Source organism: Nanorana parkeri, unplaced genomic scaffold, assembly GCF_000935625.1.
Source record: "Nanorana parkeri isolate BGI_ZX_2015 unplaced genomic scaffold, ASM93562v1 scaffold100, whole genome shotgun sequence".
Classification (NCBI taxonomy): domain Eukaryota; kingdom Metazoa; phylum Chordata; class Amphibia; order Anura; family Dicroglossidae; genus Nanorana; species Nanorana parkeri.
Genome location: NW_017306368.1, coordinates 755,694 through 773,355, shown reverse-complemented (window position 1 = coordinate 773,355; position 17,662 = coordinate 755,694). Strand labels below are relative to the sequence as shown.

Here is a 17,662-nt window from a genome sequence, read left to right as displayed (position 1 = left end):
TATATTTTACAGACGCGCACATATACGGTAATAAAGGATAATACTCACATCAGGTTCCAAGGTGACACAACGCTGAAAAGCTCTTGCTGCTCCCTCATATCCTTGCAAAGTGATATAGGCACACCCCAAAGAAAACCACACTCCAAGCTGAAGCAGGAAAAACACATGTATATTAAACCATCTAATATATATGATCATACGAAACAATGATATAGTCAATCAACACTTTTCCAAATAGAAACCTTTGTATCACAGGGTACAATGCATCAAGCTGAAGTAGACCTGTATTCAAATGGTGGTTTCTGGTATAAATAAAATGCACTATAGGAGCTAAAATACTTTTTTGAAGAATGTGCTGCTCTTGGTTCCCTGCATTGCTGCTTACACAAATATACATTCAGTCATATAATGTACACTAAAGGGAAAGAACAGAGTTTGCATTCTCCACTTCAGCTCAGAGCATTTGAAGACAGGCATTGGCTTTTCTGCCCAACACTGGGAGGAACCTAAAGAAGCATTTTCTTCAGGAAAGGTATTTCAGCCCTTCTGTTTCTCTTTATGATTCCATTCCAGCAAAACTAGCCTCTTGCCTATACAGCACACATATATTCAGGTGGGTGCAAGAATCATAGGTATTTTTACAGAGCTATCTGTTATGTGAATTCCCACAAGTGCTAGCATTGGTTTTAGTCGCACTCTGTCTAAAACCTATGACTTCATACTGGACACACAATTTGATAGGTGGACTTACTAGCCAACAGGAAAATGTTGGGAAAGCCAGAGGTCTACCGCGTGTCGGCAAAAATTCACAAATAAGATATAAATGAATAGTAACACATACTACCCATGTATCACCTGTCCCTGAGGCTAGATTCACACTGTTCCATGTGTATTGCAGTGCACGTGCGCATATGTAGGTATCAATGGGTCCATATAGTATTTGAGTTTTGCTGCATGAAAATGGACAAGCGTGAACAGGTCCCAATAGTTACTCTCATCCTTACGCTTAAAAAAGAGGAAATGTTGGAACTGTCACTACTGTTGACATGATTTAATTAAAGTGATTGAAAGTGAGGCTTTGGAGCTGCCATCCTGAACAATAGCTACCTTGTAAGTGGCTGATCCAGAGTAAACCAGTCAAGTTTCCATCACCTAATAAACATGTTTGTTCCAGTTCGGTAACTCACAATGTAGCCAAGGGAGGACAAGAATGATGGCCGCCCTGATGGTAGCTCCCATATTTTTATCTTAACAAGTTTCTCTAAACGTATCCTTCCCCTTAACATCTAAGAAAATGTTGCTAAATATTCCAATATCCGTACTAAAGATTGTATTTGAAATATCTTTGAAATAAATGTCTATCGCTGTGGAAAGGAGGACCTAAAATTATACACGTATGTTGGTTGCTTTATTGCGATGATAATGGATAAAAAATTTTTTTTTCCAATAGATTAGGGTAATGTGAATGAAAGAGTGGACTAGAGACATATTACTTTAGTACGTGCCACTCATTCAAAAGAAAGGTGAAGAGCTTGTGAAATATATTGGACTCCCTTTCTAGCAAGCACTAGTGAGGGAAATTTAACTCACTGAAAATCCCCATATGAATGAGTAGCTGTCAGGATTTATGGCTAAGAGTTCAACCACGACTGATCCAATACACTGACTGCTGGATTATGTAGGATTCTTCTTGTAAGCAACATGTTTTTACAATTACACCCAGCCATGCACTCCAAGCAGATGGTACATTATTCAACTAACATTTACATAAAGATGTGGAAATGTAGCAACACATCAAAATGATAACTTGCTTCTCACCAAATACTTTACCACACCATCAGAAAATATCATGCACATATGTATAAAACTGAAATGCAAGCAGTGATAGAAAAATATAACATAATGCTAATATAATTAAGCCATACATTTCAATTAATAATGGGTGTAAAGTGGGTTTGTTTGGGTTACTTATATATTTTTTAATTTGTAATCCTTAGGAGCAAAACAGGGAATGATATGAAAAATATGAAGTATAGAAGGCTGGACTTACCATTCAAATCAATCAAACCAGTTTCTAATGGTTCTTTTTCAACTGTATGTGAAAAATGAAAACCCCTTACTGGAAAGACATTTAGCCTGCTTTATTTTTCTTGCAGTGTATGCAGGAAAAAAATAAACAGTACATTTTTTTGTAGTTAAGTGAATAACACAGTGGACACACTCCTACTCATTCTGTTGGCAACACCCTTGACCATCTCTTTTCCCGCCTCTGCACTTCTTGCAACCTCTCAAACACATATTTTCCTCTCTCTGATCACATCTTATCAGTTTCACACTCACTCCTTCTTTGTTCTGCTACTGGCTACCTCTATGACATATTCTCACCCCTGTCCTGACCTGGCCATTTCTATCTGCAATAGCTCAACCCCTTCTTCCTGGACACACTTGCTCCCCTCACTCCACACAGTATTAGGCCCTGGCCACTACAACCCTGGGAAACAGACAACATCAGAAGTCACAGACACAGATGAGCTTTTGAGCGAGTATGGCATAAAACTAGGCCCCTGCAAGACTTCGCCCTGTATAAATCTGATGCAATAAAATATAACTGCTCCTTTGCAAGCTGCCAAACAGACCTATATCATCACTTTCATCAACACCCTCTCCTCTAGTCCTTATCAACTCTTTTCTACCTGTGTGCGGTTATCTCCATACTAGTTTTGTATTTTGATGTTAGGCTATGCCTAAGGCATATATTTTGGCTATCTGAACAAGAGCCATCTGAATCCTTTTGCTCCCTTCTCCCCCCCTTCCCTTTCAGGAGGGTGAAGTGTGGAATCACTAGGGAGATGTAAAAGTGAAGCTGATTGTGATGAATATGATGAACAGGAATACCTTTCTAAATGGAAATTCATTGTATGAAGTTGGTCTGACCTGTCCCATGTCCACCGGAGGAGAGATAATTACCACCAGTGACTAAGTATAGGAGATATTACCATACGCATACTGGGACAAGCTCTGCGTTGTATTTTAATCTGTCCAAGAACCTAATGCGGAAGCTAGTGACTCAACATTGAGAAACGCGTTGGTGTTTGCTAGTCTTGCCAGTGGGCCGGTGTGTGCTTTATGATTGTAAAATTGAAATGCATATAACTGTATATATGGATATAAAATAGACTGACAATAGGCAGGCGGGAGCATCTCTTGAATTATTTTGTATGTCAATGTTTTTAGAAAAAATTGATGTTTAATGTAATGTTATGGATTTAATAAAATATTGGAATTTTAATTAATTAATGTAGTTGAAGTACCATTAAAGTCCAATATAGCTCGCATGAACTGATTTATTTTTTCTTAAAACTTATTATGTAATTTGGATATGATACTTTTTTTTTTAGGCAATTCAGTTACCTTGTTCATAAAATATATGGCTTGGAGGATACTTAACTAACTTTCAAAGCTGTAAATGAAAAATAGCAAAAAAGGCCCAGTCACCTGAGGTGAAAAATGGTTTGACAGAGAAAGGGTTAAAATAAGTAATACTGCATATCTCCATCTATGTTGGAGTACACTTGTTAGGTGTATGGAGGACTATGATTCCTGGCATCCTTCTAAAAATGCTAGTTGCTGGACTATGTTCAGTGCTTTTAAGTTACAGGCTGGAAGCAGCATGCAGTAAATGATTGTCAGAAAAGTGTACAAATTCTACAACTAGCATTCTCAAAATGAAAGGTCAAAATGTCAGCATGAATGATTCCCTAATTATATGTGTACTTGTAGGAGCTTTGAGTGAGTAGCATGTAAGTCCCATACTATACTATATTTAACCTTGTTATTCTATCAGGGACCTCACTTGCTTTTGCCATATGAGGTTTATAAAAATTACTTTTATGAACTGCACTATGGTCTGCATTTTTTTTAATAGTTTTGAGCTATTCTGTTTTTATTGTGGATACTTAAGGAAAAGAGTTTGAATATGCCTTATACTACAAGCGTGATATGACCTAATCTATATACAACAGATAAGGTCCACATGGGGAGATGAATCTGTGTCCAATTTTGGGTGGAGCACTGAAGCACTAAGGTGTTTATAAAGCAGATGGTATAAGAATGCCGTGGATGTGAACACACAGATATCACTAAGAACTAAAGGACTGTACTTTATGTTTTTGGACTGTTATTGTGCACTTTATTTTTTGGGATATATTGGATATATTTATATAATTTATTACATACTGCATGTTGCACTTTACATTAGTACACTTTATATATGGTAAAGAGATATATTGTAAATATTTTATGCACCGTTTGGGAGATATCACAAACTGCATTTTGGAGGGTTAGAAAAAGTGACTATATGTTTATTAATAAAGTTAGCTGGCCTTTTAACAATTTGTGTTTTTCATTTACCCTCCAGAAGTCTGGGCAATTAATGTATTAAAGATTTGTTTGAAAAGGGATTGGATTTGAGGGCATTTAAAAAGTATCCAACTCCTGGAGGACTATTCTAATTTGATTAGATTACTACTTGAAGGCCACCAATCTGTGCCACTCCATGCCGTTCCATGTACAACTATGGAAGCCAGCCCTATACTAGTCCCCACATGTAATTAATCCAGTAATTATTAGGGTACATTCATGCACTGTTTGTCCTATGTCTTGCATATCCCACTGTTTGTGTATTTGATAATATGTCACTGCATGCTTAATTATTTTGTTGTGGATAAGTAGATTGCTGGTTTAACATATTTGGGTCTTATTGCTATATACATTTCTGTTGTTGTGTGGAGCTCAAACACATGTTATAATCCTCATAACCAAAGTAATTGTGGAGGTTTAAATAGCAAATCATATCTCGAGATATTAATTTGGGTGATGCTTGCTAAGTCCTACCTGGATCCTTGCAAATAATACTTTAGGTGCAGGCATAACCAACGTAACAGCAGTAAACGAAAGTACAACTTACAATTTTATATTAAGAAAAAAAAAGAAGAAAAAAAAACCTACAGCATTTATAACCCTTAAAATGCTTGAGGAAATGTTTGTTTTCTTTTCATGGACATAAATGCAAATAAATGTAAATAAAAAGGTCATTCCATATAAAGATATGAATGACATGTATGGTACATGCAAGCTAAAAGCCAGTTGTTTATTTTTGCTTTTCAATAGCAATTAATATTTATTTTACAAAATTAGAAAAAAATAAATTTGTACATCATCAATACCACACATGAACAAGCTATACACAGCACAAACATGAAACCACTTTTTAAACTGGATTTATTTTAAAAAATGTTCCCCATTTTAACACTTTCCTTTTTCTCACCTGCATTGAATTGATCTTTACAGACTTTTCAAAGCATTCTACACACTGCTCAAACTCCTGATTCCGCAGATGGAGAAGACCTTTTGATCGCTGGGCACGAGCACTTCGGTGTTTGGAGAGCTCCCAGGCTCTATCATAATATTGGTGATCCCGTAATACATCCCCAAGAAGACAGTAAAGGTGTGAGGTCTCCTCTTTCTCCAATTCTTGTCGCAGAATCTGCTCTGCCTGAAGACAACATGAGTTACAATTCTGAGTACATACTGATTAAACAAATATTTATTAAATATATGTATTTATGTATGTGTTTGCAATATCATATTTTTGTGATCATATTTAATGTATGGAGACAGAAAAAATGCTTAACAAACTCAAATAACTATAGGCCATCTGGAGAATAAATTGTTTTCCAGACTAAATTACAGGCATTCCTATGGCTTTCAACAAATCTCTACCCTAGTAACCATCTAAGCAACATTGGTGTGAAACTGCAAAATAGAAAGTACATCATAGATTAATAATAAGCATGTTTGCACACACTTCAACCCTACAGATCACCAGTTGGTTTCCGAGACACAACTGTTATCAATAGGGATACTTAGGATAATGAAAAATAACGTGCAATAATTGCTGAAAACAATCACATTCTCAAATAGTACTTGGCGTTCTGACCTTTCCATGCTGTCCTGTTCGTTCATAGCAAATAACAACATCTTCCCACATTTCTAGCTTTTCAAATATCTGAAGAGCTGAGCTTGTACATCCAAGATCAAACAATAAGCTTGCTAGCTGCCGCTTCAAAGAAAATATAATTGTTAGTATATAACAGATTGCTTATTAGTATACATATATAAAATATAATTGTTAGTATATAACAAATTGCTTATTAGTATACAGATATAGAAAATATAATTGTTAGTATATAAAAAATTGCTTATTTGTGTAAAAGAAACAATTATTCATATTTTATAAAAAAAACTAAAAAAGTTTTGAAAATTAATTGAAAACATTTATGAAATAAAGAACAAATTAAGATTACCCCACCTAGCCTTTTGTCCTGCAATGTGTCTATCCACAATTTACCTTAGAGCTGTTGAGCTCCAAGCCCAACCAAATCCAAGCTTTATATGATTAAATAATGCATAGTTGACAAGAATATCTTATTTTGGGGTATTAGAAAGTGAATCATGCAAAAAATGTCTGCAAAATATGTACATGCACCAAATCATACTGTACATAATGAAACTATAATGGCATTTCAAGGTAATTTGATTACATAAAGGGGTAGATAGGTCATCGTTCACAATATCAGTGATGTATCTGTATATACAGTACATAATTAAATTAAAAGAAAATCTCCTTAAAAAAAGTATACATGATGAGGCTAAAGTTCTGCTTTAAAGATGCAAGTCTTTAAAACATGTTAAGCTTCTGGGTAAAAAAATATATACAATACTTGCCCTAAAAAGCATACACAGAGGAACCAAAATATACTAAAAAAATATAACTGTTTTCTTCCTGGCACACATGAGTGGTGAAAGCTGTTCAATGTTATTATGTGCAGATAATGGCCAGGGCTCAGCAGTGATATTGCTGAGCTGACAAATGTTTTAGAGATAATAAGTCCTGGCACACTTCACACCTAAGTGTGAGCTGGTAATAGTGAAAAGTCTTTTTGGAATGTCTATAAATCATTGATCGTAGGCTTGAAAGAAAACAGGCTTCCTTGACAGTGGAAATAATAAAACTCTTTCATCTGTACCTTACAGAGTACAACATGTTGCTGTTATAACTGGAGAGTGAAAGTTTCAGTCAGATTGGGTGCCATGTGCAATACAAAATGATTAGATAAGTTCTTCTCTCAGACTCTGAAAAATGCTTTAGCTCAGGTTACCTTCTTTCTGATTGGTCTTTCATATTAAGTGAAGTGTATTTAAAGAGAACTGTCATGTGGAAATGTAAACCTTTAAGTGTATGTATACACAAAATCTATTTGTCAATATGTTTAACATCATGCATTACTGTATCGGTTTTCTTAAGCAGATTTTTGTGAATCTGTTGCAAAGTTTCTTACCTGGAGCTTCTGCCAGTAATAATACTTTGCAGACTGACAGTGCAAAGCTGCTGCTTTAAAATTAGCAGCAGCCTTGCCAGCCTGCCATGTGCACTCCTTCATTTGGCTGTTAAGCTGGTCTATCAGGCTGGTAGCCCAACAGCCAACTGAAGAGTAAAGAGCCCCTTTCGACAGGCTTTTGCTTCCATCAGAATTCCCCACGAGTCAAGTATTAAAATGCAAACCCAGCTTAATGCAGCATAAAAGGAGATCAAATGCACATCCAAAGGAGGTTGACTGCAGGTCAAATGCCCTGTCAGTGAACTGTGAATGATCTCAGAAATGTTTTAAACTGATCTCAGATGCAAGCTGAATACCCCTGAAAACACGCTGTAATTTCCCACCGATACAAGCAAGTCTCTCTTATTTTGGGTTTAATATACAAGTGACTGTGTTGTGCTATGCTAATGACATAAATTGAATCATCTAGAGAAGAACATGTGAAGCTATGAGACGATTTTATCTCCCAACAAATGCCCTGTATGGATTTATTGCTTTGGGAAAGTTTCTAGGTGAACTTATACAGGGTTATTCACAAAAGGGTGAATAGTTTGGAGAAGGCAGGAGAAGTGAACAATCTAGGACAACAAAACTGAACTGGAAGGTGAGCTGAATTGGAGAATTTTTCCAAATCAGCTATTTTGACCTAGATTGTTCACTTCTCCTGCCTTCTCCAAACCCTTCACCCTTTTGTGAATAGGCTTGATAATGTTTTCAAATGTGATGTAATTTGGTCCCTAATTTATATTAATTACGTACTAGAATGTTATTTGTAGCGCTGCATTGTTTTTATATTTAAGTTCTATTTATTTGTATGTAACTGTTGGTTTGTATGTTTTTGTTTTTTTTTTCGTGCGGAGCTTCTCTATTCATAAAGTTTTACTTACTTGAATATCCCAAATTGGAGGCATCTGGGAGCAATAGAAAACCTTCATACGTTCAGTCACAGAAGGGCTTTTTTCTTCAAACTGATCTGCTAGGGCCTAAAGAATGAAATTATTAGAGAGAAAAAATATAATAATGGTCTGTGCAACATAGCATAATTATTTTCATTAATTACAAAGCAATCTAAATGGTACCCATTCACACCGCTGTGTCTTAAAACTGCATACGTTTTCATGTGTTTTACTAGATACGGTTTCTTGTCTTGTAACCTTCTTAATGCAATATGTTTTGTTGTGCTTTTATACAAAAACATGCAGTAAAGCTAGCTTAAAATCATCAAAAGGCATGTGTGCCACAGCACACTTAAACATACCGTAGACTCTCTGTTATCCGGCATTCATCTAACCATTACTCTCATCTAACCAGAAAAAAAATCCAGTGTGGACTCATTAATCTGCTGATCTGAGGCATGTATAATCCTGGAACGTGTGTCTATTTGTCTTAATTTGCTTTTGATTACTGCATTTCAATATTATTATGAAGTCAATACAGAGTTTATGTTATGGTATGGTATAGTATGGGGCATGGCATTAGTTAGACCTATTTTTAATAGCGACTCTCAAGAAATCAAACTACATTTATCTGGAATCTACCAATCCCTGTGGATGCCTGTGGATGCCGGATAACGGGGAATTTACTGTACATGCATTTTATAGGGCATAACAGTGTGAATTCAAGTATATTTTTAAGAACTAAAACATTGGTTCAGCCTCACTGATGACAGTACTTGGCTGAGATGGGATACCAGAATACAGAATAGAATGACAAACATTACTGCTTTTCATCTCTTCAGAGATTTGTGTCTGTTAGAAGCCAGTGTTGGTACAGCCCTGTGCAAAGGAAGAAAAGGAAAACTAAACCCTAGAACAAAAACAAAATATTCCCCAACATCAAGTAATGGAGCTAAACAAAGGCAGGCATATTGGAAGTCCAGCCTGGGTGGCAACTATGGCTTCCTCTATAGATACAGTAGAGGAGTCAAAATAGGGACAGAAGTGTTATTGGCAGGATTACCAGGTTAACATAAAGAAAAAAAATCTGAAAACCTAAAACGTATGCAGGCACCTCATCTATGGACCGGTAAGTTGTAATATATAACATTTTTGTTGGGTATTTTTTTTACTAGGCATAACCTCATCTGTTATATTTTACAAAAAAAATGTGTATAATATTGTGTTTTGGGGCACTAAAGTTAACTTAAGTGTAATTTTTATGGAAATGCGGGTTTTGACAAAGATTTGCGCTAATATTTTGCGACATACAAATTTGTGTCTGCAGCCATTTTATTTTACAGGGTCTGTGCTTTCAGGAAATATATTAATCTTGGGGGTTTTAAATATTTTTCAGGCCTAAAATGTGAATTATAAGGGATGAGCTCGATCTGACAGCATACTCCTCCTCCGCACAACAGCCCGGCCTCCTGTGACAGATGTCTCCACCCCCACACCGTCGCTCTCCTGATCTGTCACAGGAGGCTCAGCAGTACGGGAGGAGAGACGCCGGCCACTCAGAGCGCTCTCCCTCCCGTACCACTCGGCCTGCTGTGACAGTTTATCTCCTCCCTACTGGACCCTGTGCAGTGTCAGCAGGGAGGAGAGAAACCAGGGATGCATCACTATTTCGGCTGAAAGATGGCACTTTAGGCATTTTGCCAAAGGTGCCATTTTCGGCGGCCGAAATTTCGGTGCATCCCTAATATAGATATAATATTTATCAGACACCATGACTTATTTTTGTGCCACAGAGAGCAGTACTTGATGAACAATACAGAAGCTTAAACAATTGGAGTCGTTAAATAAAGTATTTCTGACACATTACAGGCTGTGTGGGTGTTGTTGGAAGCCTTGCATCAAATTCATGCAGGCTGTACAACACTTTTATTAGAAATACCAACATGAACACATAATTCTTGTAGTTCAAAGTAGCAACAATTTTATTGTCTGCCTGTATTGCTGCAACAGATGCAACAGGGTAGACCGCCATATCGGATCTATGAAAAATGGAGTATAGTAAGACCTCTCATATGTTGGCATTAATTAATAACAATTGTTCTTCTGAGGCTGTACAGTAATGAGTAATGTACCTAAATAATATTATATAACCATAACATATCACTATACGTATATATAAGGAATATATATACTACATATATACAGTCATCACCAAAAATATAGGCACACCTGCATTTCTGCCAGATAAAGCACCACTTAGCGCAGAAAATTGTTGCAATTACAATTGTTTAGGCATTCTCATGTTTATTTCTTTTGTTTGTTTTGGTATGACACAAAAAATTGGAGAAAAAAAAGCCAAATCTGACACATTACATGCAAAACTCCAAAAATGGACTGAACAAAATAAGTGACACCTACTCCAAATTAGAATAATTGCATTCCAAGTTTGTGATGCTCCTGTAATTTGTAATTAAACTCACCTGTATCAATTAACGGGAGCTAACAATATAGACATCACATCGGCAACCAGTTAAAATGGTGAAAAACGGACTCAACCTTTCTGATGTGTGTCTCTGTGTGCCACACGGAGCATGGAGAAAAGAAAGAGCAGCAAATAATTGTCTGAGGATTTGAAAAAAATTGTGGAAAAGCATGGACAATCTCAAGGTTACAAGTCCATCTCCAGAGATCTCAATGTTCCTGTGTCCACTGTGCGCAACATTGTCAAGAAGTTTACAGCCCATGGCACTGTAGCTAATCTCCTTGGACATGGATGAAAGAGAACAATTGAGCATAGATTGCAACGAAGGATTGTTGGAATGGTGGATAAAGACCCTCAATCAACTTCCAGACAAATTCAAGCTGACCTTCAGGCACAGGGTACAACAGTGTCAGCTTGCACTATACATCGCCATCTGAATGAAAAGGGGCGCTATGGTAGGAGACCCAGGAGGACCCCACTGCTGACACAGAAACATAAAAAAGCCCGATTGGAGTTTGCCAAACCTACCTGAGGAAAAACCCTTTTAGGAGAATGTGCTTTGGACGGACAGACAAAACAAAATTAATGTTTTTTGGTAAAGCCCATCATTCTACTGTTTTCAGAAAAAGAAGTGAGGCCTTTAAGGAAAAAAATACAGTCCCTACAGTCAAACATGGTGGAAGTTCACTGATTTTGGGGTTGCTTTGCTGCTTCAGGCACTGGGTGTCTTGACTGTATTCTGGGGTGCATTGTAGGGCCCCGTGACAGAAAGTTGGGTCTCCGTCAGAGCTTATGGGTCTTACAACAGGACAATGACCCAATGTACACGTCAAAAAGCACTCAGAAATGGTTTCAGACAAAGCGCTGGAGAGTACTTGACTGGCCAGCAATAAGTCCAGATCCGAATCCCATAGAGCACCTGTGGAGAGATCTCAAAACAGCAGTTGGGAAAAGGAACCCTTCTAATCTGAGAGACCTGGAGCAGTTGACGAAAGAAGAGTGCTCCAAAACTCCTGTAGAGAGGTGTAAGAAACTCATTGATGATTACAGGAAGCAATTGAGTTCAGTTATTTTTTTCCAAGGGCTGTGCTACCAAATATTGAGGGTGCCAAAAATTTTGCCCAGTCCATTTTTGGAGTTTTGCATGAAATTTTAGTATAGCAAAGCCTGAAAAACTGAAGTGCTGTGCAGGTAGGCTATGCTCCATGTATGCATCTTGAAGTGTCTGTAAAGTCAAAAATGCTTTTTTTTTTTCTAAAAGAATGGGGTATGGTTAGATTCTCTGTCAAGTTTTTATTGCTATCTGTGTCTCTACTGGAGAGATTCACTCCTCTATTTGTGCTGGAGACCACTGTCATCAAAACAGAAAGTAAAGGGAAATCCAAAACAGAATTGCCTCCAGAGTATCTGGTGAGTGTAAATCATCCAATGGGGATATTCGTTCTAATGACAGCTGTCTAAGATAGAAATTCTTGTACTTTGCAGAGATTTCTTCTCATTTACTGTTCTATAGGACATAAAGTGAAGGGAAAGCTCTAAAGCAGGACACAAACAGAAAAAAAACCTCATGGGATTTTCAGTTACAATTATTTGTATTAATTTCAGGATAAGGTATAACAGTATGGCCTAAGCAGGGGCAGTGAATGAGAATACATGACAGTAAAAAAGCAGGGTGTGTGTAGTGGGGGAATTCAACAGTGGGTTTTTCAGGACCTACTTGGGGATCATAAACTTCTCAAACATTTGGAAAGCATGAATGTTTTGTTTATGAATTCCCCCTTACCAGGAGCATGAGACCAAACCACCAAAGGGAAAGGAGCAGGGAAGGGGACAGGATAGGAAAAGAGTAAAGGAAAGAGCTTGCAAAAAGAAGAGGAATGGAAGAAGAGGGAAGTGGGAAAAATATGGGGTTAACTGGATGAGACCCAGGGCTTGGGACAAGGTATAAAATAGAGAACTATAGGGAACTAAAGCTAGAGATATTAAGGAAGAGCATAGTTGAGCCAGGGTTCACAAATCTTAATGAATGTAGGCTTTGAATCTTTGAAAGCGCAGGATAGCTTCTCAATAATGAGCAGTGTCCATGCATTCTTTAAAGTAGTATTACAGTCTTATTTTTTTACATATATGTACGGCTAGCAAGCAGTAGATATATGTGAAAACATTTTTTTTTTTAAAAGTTACCAAACAAGTAAATCAGCTTCCCCGAATGGCCGTGCAGGAGGATGAGTGCGGGCACATGCGCAGAGGAGATCACCAGCGGGGAGAGACACACTGTAAGTCAATGCACGCAGCCAAGAGTGTGCACACTGGACAGACTCCATGGTACAGGAAGAAAAAGCAGTCTGCGCTGGATCAGTGACCGGTACCAGCACTGGAGGGACTGCTGGAAACAAGTGGATGAAAGAAGATAATCAGATCAAGAGGCATCATTTAAGGTAAGTCCTTAGATTTCACTTTAACAACTAGAAAAAGAAAAGCAGTCAATGTGTGTTAGTGGACAGTGAATCCTGGAGCGTGTTGCAGAAGAGCTATCCAGGGGTCTCATGGAATGTTAAAGTGGAAGAGAGATTAAATAAGGCCAAATATTCTAGATGAGGAGACCAGTTTTAGACACCACCAGACATGCAAAACATCACCTTTCTAACCACAACTCCTAAAGCAACTGTTACTATAAGACGGGACAGCTTTTGCTATATTTTTTCACACACAAAACCATCTAAGGAGAACCTTGTAAGTTGATTCCAAGATTCCTTTACAATGGAAGATAATTTGTAGGGTACCCTCAGTGGTATTTTATATATGTCGCTGTATATCAAACAGGTACCAACTGGGTTGCCTCCTCAGATGACTTACAGGTCTTGTAAATATACATATGCAAGTATTTTATTATTGCAAAGTTGTGTGCATATATTAGGTGATTGTTTTATTCTGTATTATTAAAATGTTAAATTAAATAAAAAAACATAATTGTAGCACCTACAAAGTCCCACATTCAACATTCATTATGGTCTATGAGGATGGATTCCAAAATGGTTGTGTTAAGGGAACACTTTGCTATCCTAGAACAAACTGGCATTCAGAGCAGAGTAGAAAAGAAAAAGTTTGAGGGGACTTCTCAGGCAATAAAGGCAGCCATGTTCAAAGACTGAGTCTGTGTAGGAAAGCTATTTAGTCCTAATAAGAGTCGACATTGAATGCCTTGAATTGCCTAAGGAAATATCTTTAATTCTATTAAAGAAGCACCATGATTTTCTAATACAGTTGACCAGTCAGGAAAACAAAGTGAAGTGAGAAAGGTGGATATTGGAGAAATAATAGGTGGTCCACCAAAAAAGGGAGTTAGAATTTTCTACATCTGAAGGAAAAAGTGGGTTGTGTACAATCGGCAATAAGGCTAGGAAGGGGTTTCAAATTGTTGACCAGGTGGTACAGGTCACCGGTCAGAATGCATCAAATTAGCTAATTAAACCCGGACGCCTGCTGGAGATGTCAGGTTGAGATAGGTACACTGACGCATATCTGGTGGAGCTGTCCCATGCTTCTGCCCTTTTGGCGAACCGTCTCACATATCTATTCACGAGTGGTCTCTAACGAGGTCCTCATCACACCTAAAATGGCTCTGCTGTCTATCTTTCCGGGTTCTATTTCTAAGGTGAAGAAATCCCTACTTAGATTCTTTGTCATTGCCGCCCGCACTTTGATTCCTCGGCATTGGAACTGCTCAGGTCGTACCCTCAGTATCGGAGTGGACGGTGGAGCTGTGTAGGCTGAATAGATCTGAGGAGCTAATCGCAGAACAAGCTGACCGATCTGATACCTTTATGGCCAGATGGAGGCCCTGGATAATGTTTATGGACTCTGAGGAGTACCGATCTCTACGGTGAGTGAGTTTCCCTATGCCTCTGTCACTATTAGGTCTGCAGTGGTGATCCTGCAGGGGATCCGGCGGTTACCCTTCCACGGAACAGGCAGGAGTATGACTATTCCCTCCCTCCCACTTCTTCTTCCCTTCTTCTCCCTTCCCCCCTTCTTCCTATTTCTATTTTACGTTCTCCCTTTCCCACCACCTCTCCACCCTTTCCCTTTTCCACCTTCTTTCATGTTTGTCTGGCGTGATGTTGTTGTTTGTGGTTCCTTGGGCCCTCCACGCCTGTGGGTACCCAGCCCCAAGTTTACTGTTCAATACGTATCTCACGATCCTATACGGGGGCAAGGACCCTTATATACCCTGTTCACTGTTCTGCTGAAAGTTAATGTCCCCTAGATATTACATTTTATGTGGCGGAAGTTTTATTGGGATTTGTATTGCCCAAGGAATGTGTGCTAGATGCTATATCTCGTGCTTATTGGTTTGATGTTTTATGTACCTATGCATCCTACAAGGATGTTTATGTGAAAAATCTTTCAATAAAAACTATTTCTGTAATAAAAAAGGCTAGGAAGGGGGACATTTATTTGCTGGAAAAGGGAATTGAGTTTCAGAGCTTCAAACTTTGCAGCATTAAAGGGCTAAGAGGGGACGGGCTTGCAGAATGTTGAAGCCAGAACAAAGAAGTTATCAGGATTTTGTCATAGTTTGTCACAGAGAGGAGGGTTCTTTGTAGCATGTAGCAGGAAAAGTTGTAAAAACTGTGCAGCTTTACAGACCCAGAGCAAGATCCCAATTGGAATATTAACTGCCTTACTATATCCAAAAGTTTAAAAAAAAAAAGTAAAAAAGTTTCGGCCGTACATACATTTTATTATACAGGATTTATATCATTAATTTACAGGATTTATATAATTATTATACAGGATTTATATCATTATACAGGATTTATATCATTATTATACAGGATTTTTATAGCGCCAACAGTTTGTGCAGCGCTTTACAATATAAGGAATACATTACAATCACAATACAATCCAAGACAAGATGGTAAGAAGGGCCCTGCACGAGGGCTTACAATCTAAAAGATCCAATTTTACCTTTTAACTACAGTGTACCTTAAAGAGTCTCTCTGAAGAGAAACTACAGTGCCACCTTCATGTTAGCTTTTTATTTGACAGGGATATTTTAGGGATTTAGGATCCAAAACACTGGTTTTATGATTAGAGGGCCAAAGCTGGTCCCTTAAATAATAACAGTCACTGAACATGGTTCCTGCATCACTGTATAAAGGTATCCTGAAATGTAGGAATCTTTTCAAATTATCTTATTATATGATTCTTTAATTGTGGAAGAATGTTCACTCGCAAACATTTTTCAAACTTCTACCAATAAAACATATGTCTCCAGTGTGGCGAGAGGAAGAAAACACTGACATCAGCTCTTCATCAAGCTGAGAACCTCGACATGAAACCAGTCAGGACAAATTGAGCTATAACTAGACTGTGAAGTAACACAAGTGGTCAGAGTAGCTCTTGTACAGTCTGGCTTTACATCACGGAATCCGACGTTTATGAAAGGGAGCCTGCTTGCCTCTGCCATTTCCTCCACCTCTGAACAAATCCCTGAGTGATACCATATGTTTGTAATACACCACATAAAAGCAATTAAAAAGTAATCCTGAACTCGGCACTGAAAGGTAATGCATTATCAAGCCTTTAATTGTCTTACTAAAACAGCAAAAATGTGCAGATGTTAGAGCAGTACCTCCAGGACAGCACAGACAAAATTAGATGCATTTCCAGCATTATAAACCAGCTCTGTACTGTTTATTATGTGCTAAAACAACGAGCACACAACCAAGGTATTATTCTAATCACTACCGGTCCCACACGTCAAGCAATAAAAACTAAGCGGGAAAGCCTCTAGCAATTTACAAGTAGATTTTGTTTTGTGGTTATAGATAATATCTAACAGAGGAACATAAAAGTTTTCATACATACTGTAGATTGTTAGTGCAAAGCTCCTAAATCTTGGGAAATATGAGTTGGCTCATTTTGGCATTCCACCGAGGCTTTTCGGAATCTCTATCTTATATTTTGTGATTAAGTCTGATGCTTTAAAACTCTGGTGTAGTTTTTATTCTTCAGTGATACACATTTTATTATATAAACACTAAATTGAACAGAGCAAGTCAGCAGTTTACCAACCTCAAAAATACATGTGTAGCAAGGGGCTCAAAGTCCTGGTAATGCAAAAGCAAATGAAGATATCTTCATGGAAAATTGGTCTCATGCTGCTCCCAAATGATGATGCCCCTGGCAGGGTAGTTGAAAGCACTTTATGCCTTTCCCAACAAAACCAGCTAAAGGGAGGGAGCTCTGTCAAAATAAATAGTGCACTAGGCACAGTGTAACCATGAAATTAATAAACTGAAGACTAGCTCTCTATAAACATTTTTAAAATCATTCCACAAAGAGCAATCATTAAAGTCGGCTACACAAAAATCAAGTTGGAGCATTTCGATATAGTCCGATTACTGTTGGTAGATATGCATAGAATTGCTTTTAACATGATATTACTAACCTATTCCTGTTAAGGAATCCTTAATGCTGAACTACAGGCTAAGATAAAATACAAAAAATAATGCAGCACTGTATTCATTATTAAAAGGGCATGTAAACCATAACAATTAACCTGTTATTTGGTCTATCTTGGTATATTAAATATACGGATGTAATTGTGTTAATATATATGTTTGATAAGTGCAAATATATTTCTGTTGATCCTGGCAGAGATCCGGTGAGCTCCTAACTTCCTGTAGTGAACGGACAATACTGCATTGAAAGCTAAAACAACATTATCAGACTTGCCTGAGATCTATGTGTTGTTCTTCCATATATGCAATACAGTGAGTGTTGTCACCCTAGAACAGAAAGTGATCTACCAGGCAAGATCGCCAGGTTGAGAAAAG

At 37.7% G+C, this 17,662-nt stretch overlaps 1 protein-coding gene across 1 annotated transcript in view; it reads right to left on the bottom strand.

Annotated features, from left to right (window-relative positions):
* Window positions 1-17,662, bottom strand: part of TTC27 (tetratricopeptide repeat domain 27) — a 267,500-nt gene that overhangs the window by 57,213 nt on the left and 192,625 nt on the right. Inside the window, exons 12-15 of the mRNA XM_018552894.1 lie at window positions 8,327-8,422; window positions 5,999-6,121; window positions 5,327-5,554; window positions 49-147 (exon numbers count right to left, since the gene is read on the bottom strand). Coding sequence (XP_018408396.1) covers window positions 49-147; window positions 5,327-5,554; window positions 5,999-6,121; window positions 8,327-8,422 — 546 coding nt within the window. The remainder of the gene's footprint in view (window positions 1-48; window positions 148-5,326; window positions 5,555-5,998; window positions 6,122-8,326; window positions 8,423-17,662) is intronic.